Raw genomic sequence first — 4,060 nt, 5'->3', positions numbered from 1 at the left:
CAGTCAGCATGGCTTTGTGAAGGGCAGATCGTGTCTAACAAGCCTGATAGAGTTCTTTGAGGAGGTGACCAGGCATATAGATGAGGGTAGTGCAGTTGATGTGATCTATATGGATTTTAGTGAGGCATTTGACAAGGTTCCACACGGTAGGCTTAGTTAGAAAGTTAGAAGGCATGGGATCCAGGGGAGTTTGGCCAGGTGGATTCAGAATTGGCTTGCCTGCAGAAGGCAGAGGGTGGTGGTGGAGGGAGTACATTCAGATTGGAGGATTGTGACTAGTGCTGTCCCACAAGGATCTGTTCTGGGACCTCTACTTTTCGTGATTTTTATTAACGACCTGGATGTTGGGGTAGAAGGGTGGGTTGGGAAGTTTGCAGACGACACAAAGGTTGGTGGTGTTGTAGATAGTGTAGAGGATTGTCAAAGATTGCAGAGATACTTTGATAGGATGCAGAAGTGTGCTGAGAAGTGGCAGATGGAGGTCAACCCGGAGAAGTGTGAGGTGGTACACTTTGGAAGGACAAACTCCAAGGCAGAGTACAAAGTAAATGGCAGGATACTTGGTAGTGTGGAGGAGCAGAGGGATCTGGGGGTACATGTCCACAGATCCCTGAAAGTTGCCTCACAGGTAGATAGGGTAGTTAAGAAAGCTTATGGGGTGTTAGCTCTCTAAGTCGAGGGATACAGTTTAAGAGTCGCGATGTAATGATGCAGCTCTATAAAACTGTGGTTAAGCCACACTTGGAGTATTGTGTCCAGTTCTGGTCACCTCACTATAGGAAGGATGTGGAAGCATTGGAAAGGGTACAGAAGATATTTACCAGGATGCTGTCTGGTTTAGAGAGTATGGATCATGATCAGAGATTAAAGGAGCTAGGGCTTTACTCTTTGGAGAGAATGAGAATGAGAGGAGACATGATAGAGGTGTACAAGATAATAAGAGGAATAGATAGAGTGGATAGCCAGCTCCTCTTCCCAAGGGCACCACTGCTCAATACAAGACGACATGGCTTTAAAAGTGGTGGGCAGTTCAATGGCGATATTAGAGGAAGGTTTTTTTACTCAGAGAGTGGTTGGTGCCTGGAATGCACTGCCTGAGTCAGTGGTGGAGGCAGATACACTAGTGAAGTATTAAAGACTACTAGACAGGTATATAGAGGAATCTAAGGTGGGGGCTTATATGGGAAGCAGTGTTTGAGGGTCGGCACAAGATTGTGGGCCGAAGGGCCTGTACTGTGCTGTACCCTATGTTCTATCCCTTCCCTATGGTCCACTCTCCTCTGCCCTCTAGTTCCTTCCTCTCTCCCTCTCACCCGGCTTCACCTATCACCATCCAGCTAGCGCCCTTCCCCTCCCTCCAGCTTCTTATCCAGACGTCTTTCCCCTTCCCTCACAGTCCTGAGGAAAAGATTTTGGCCGAAAACCTCTCTTATCCATAGTCCTGCCGAAGGGTCTCGGCCGGAAACGTCGATTGTACTTTCTTTTCCCCCATGGATGCTGCCTGGCCGGTTAAGTTCCTCCGGCATTTTGTCTTTGTGTGTGCGTTGTTTGGATTTCCAGCATCTGCTCCTTTCTCGTGTTTGCAATGTTACAAGAAGACGTGGGGAGATTGCGGATTTGGGTGCGGAAGTCCCGCAGAAAGATGACGTGGCCAGAGACGGGGGAGTGACCAGCGCAGGGCGGAGGAAAAGACGTCAGCACCTGTTATTTGCTTTACTGCGGAGGAAGATGGGTTCGGTTCTGGTGGTGTTGGTGTTGATGTTGGGGATGGCGGAGGTCGTGACGCCCTGCATGCCCAGCAACCTTTGCCCCGTGTCCATAGATCACCCTGGGGTGGTGAACGCGATCGAAGTGGCGACGGAGTACTTCAACAGCAAATCCAGCGATTCGTTTTACAGCATGGTGTGGAATGTGTTATCGGCCGAAAAACAGGTGATGGAGAGAGAAATAAGAAGAAGGGAGGGGAGGGAGGAGAGGGGTAGGGGAGGGAGGAGGGGTTGGGGCGGGGGGAGCGGGGAGAGTGAGGAGGGAGAGCCGGGGAATGGGGGAGCTGAGGGGAAGAGAGATGGGGAAGGGGGAGAGGGAGAGGAAGGGTAGATGGAGCAGGAGGGAGAGGGGTGGGGAGGGAGGAGGAGAAGAAGTGTGTAGTAGATGGGGAGGGGAACTGCGGAGGAGAGGGGGAGGGGAGAAGCAATGGAGAGGGGAGAGAGTGGGGCAGGTGGGGAATAGAGAGGCTGGGCAGAGGAGCAGAATTGGGGAGGACAGGGTGAAGGGAAAGGGTGGGGCAGGGGGAGGGGAGGAGAGGATGGGGAGCAGAGAAGGAGGGGATAAAAGGGGTAGGTGGAAAGGGAAGGGAAGGAGGGGAGGGGAGGGAGGAGGAAGATAGTGAGGGGGAGACGGAGAAGTAGAGGGAGAGAGAGTGGGTGGACGAATGGGAGCGGAGGAAGATGGGGTGGAGGGGTAATGGAGGGGCAAGAGGAGGGGAGAGTGGGGAGAAGGGTGTGGGGGAGAGGACGAGGGAGAATATGGACAAACGACACAGAATATGTATAGGTTAAGTCAGTAGGCAAATGTCTGTCAGATGGAGTACAATGTTGGTAAATACGAGGTCATCCACTTGGGAAGGTAAAAAGGAAGAGCACATTATTATTAAAATGGTAAAGGATTGCAGCGTGCTGTTGTGCAGAGGGACTTGAGAGTGCTTGTGCACGAATCACGAAAGGTTGGTTTGCATGTACAGCGAGCTATCAAGAAGGCAAATGGGATGGTAGCCCTCATTGCTGGATTGATTGAATTCAAGAGCAGGGAGGTTATGCTGCAACTGTACTGGGTACTGTTGACGTGGCACCTGGAGTACTGCATGCAGTTCTGGTCTCCTTGCTTGAGGAAGGATATACTGGCTTTGGAGGTTCAACATGTTGAGACTAGAGATGAGGGTGTGAGACTATAAGCAGAGATTGAATCACCTGGGACTGTACTTGCTGGAATTCAGAAAAATGAGAAGAAACCTTAGAGAAAAATGCAATTATAAAAGAGATAGAGGCAGGAAAGTTGTTTCCACTGGCAGGTGAGACTAGAACTAGGGGACATAGCCTCAAGATTCGGGGGAGTAGATTTAAGACAGAGATGAGGAGGAACTGCTTTTCCCAGAGAGTGGTGAATCTGTGGAATTCTCTGTCCAATGAAGCAGTGGAGGCTGCCTCAGTAAATATATTTAAGACAAGGTTGGGTAGATTCTTGCATAGTAGGGGAATTAAGGGTTATGGGGAAAAGGCAGGTGGGTGGAGATGAGTCCATGGTCAGATCAGTCATGATCTTATTGAATGGCGGAGCAGGCTCGACGGGCCAGATGGGCGACTCCTGCTCCTATTTCTTATGACCAGCAGAGTAAAGGTGGTGGGTGTGTGTAGATGAGTGACCACTCCTGGCTCGATATACACAGACACCCCGTAGAAATGTTTTGAGGCCTTTCTGATTGTAAGGTGCTCTTGCAGGTGGTGGCGGGGTTCCTGTACTATCTCACCCTGGAGCTGAAAACTACCGTCTGCAAGAAGAGTTCTGTTTCCCGGAACTGTCCCTTCCAAGAGGATCCTCAATATACCAAGGTGAGCGATCAGTGCACTGGTGGTCTCGGGAGTGAGGGGCGGGGGTCCTGTCCCCAGGAACACTGAAACCTGGTGGGGATTCATGAATCTGCTGGGGTACCGGCGGAAAACTCTTTTAATACTGGCCTCTGCTTTCCCCCGCAGACAATGACCTGTAAATTTCAAGTCTTGGAGCACCCGTGGATCGGGCCCACGCAGGTGACTAAATCTTCTTGCTCCAGGACGGCCAACTGACCGGTCTGCAGGACCCCTGCGGCACACAGCGTGGCGCGCACCGCTCAGCTAAAGCAATAATTCTCATCAGCAGGTCAAATGGATACGAATACAGCACTTTGCCACGGCCCGGGGCGCCTCGTAATGCAATCTCTGCAACGCATACAGACAAACGCGCGTGTTTATACACTCGCGCACTAACATACATTCCCCGGGCTACTATCCCTCTCTCTCTCATAAGC

At 51.2% G+C, this 4,060-nt stretch overlaps 1 protein-coding gene across 1 annotated transcript; it reads left to right on the top strand.

The window, feature by feature from the left end:
• The first annotated feature begins 1,767 nt into the window (after positions 1–1,767).
• LOC134339580 (cystatin-2-like) lies at positions 1,768–3,839 on the top strand. The gene is made up of 3 exons (XM_063036206.1): positions 1,768–1,932; positions 3,495–3,605; positions 3,750–3,839. Exons 1-3 carry the CDS (start codon positions 1,768–1,770, stop codon positions 3,837–3,839), a joined length of 366 nt encoding a protein of 121 aa, XP_062892276.1.
• The last annotated feature ends 221 nt before the right edge of the window (positions 3,840–4,060 follow it).

The sequence above is a fragment of the Mobula hypostoma genome, chromosome 30 (assembly GCF_963921235.1).
Source record: "Mobula hypostoma chromosome 30, sMobHyp1.1, whole genome shotgun sequence".
Lineage (NCBI taxonomy): Eukaryota > Metazoa > Chordata > Chondrichthyes > Myliobatiformes > Myliobatidae > Mobula > Mobula hypostoma.
Note: the sequence above shows the minus strand (reverse complement) of the source record. Positions and strands in the feature narration are given on the sequence as shown.

What these genes read in the sequence shown, in the direction of transcription:
- LOC134339580 (XM_063036206.1), top strand. Translation starts at nt 1,768, where the DNA reads ATGGCGGAGGTCGTGACGCCCTGCATGCCCAGCAACCTTTGCCCCGTG. An exon ending in TGTTATCGGCCGAAAAACAG is followed by an intron (nt 1,933 to 3,494) that starts GTGATGGAGAGA and finishes GTGCTCTTGCAG; the next exon opens with GTGGTGGCGGGGTTCCTGTA. An exon ending in AGGATCCTCAATATACCAAG is followed by an intron (nt 3,606 to 3,749) that starts GTGAGCGATCAG and finishes TTTCCCCCGCAG; the next exon opens with ACAATGACCTGTAAATTTCA.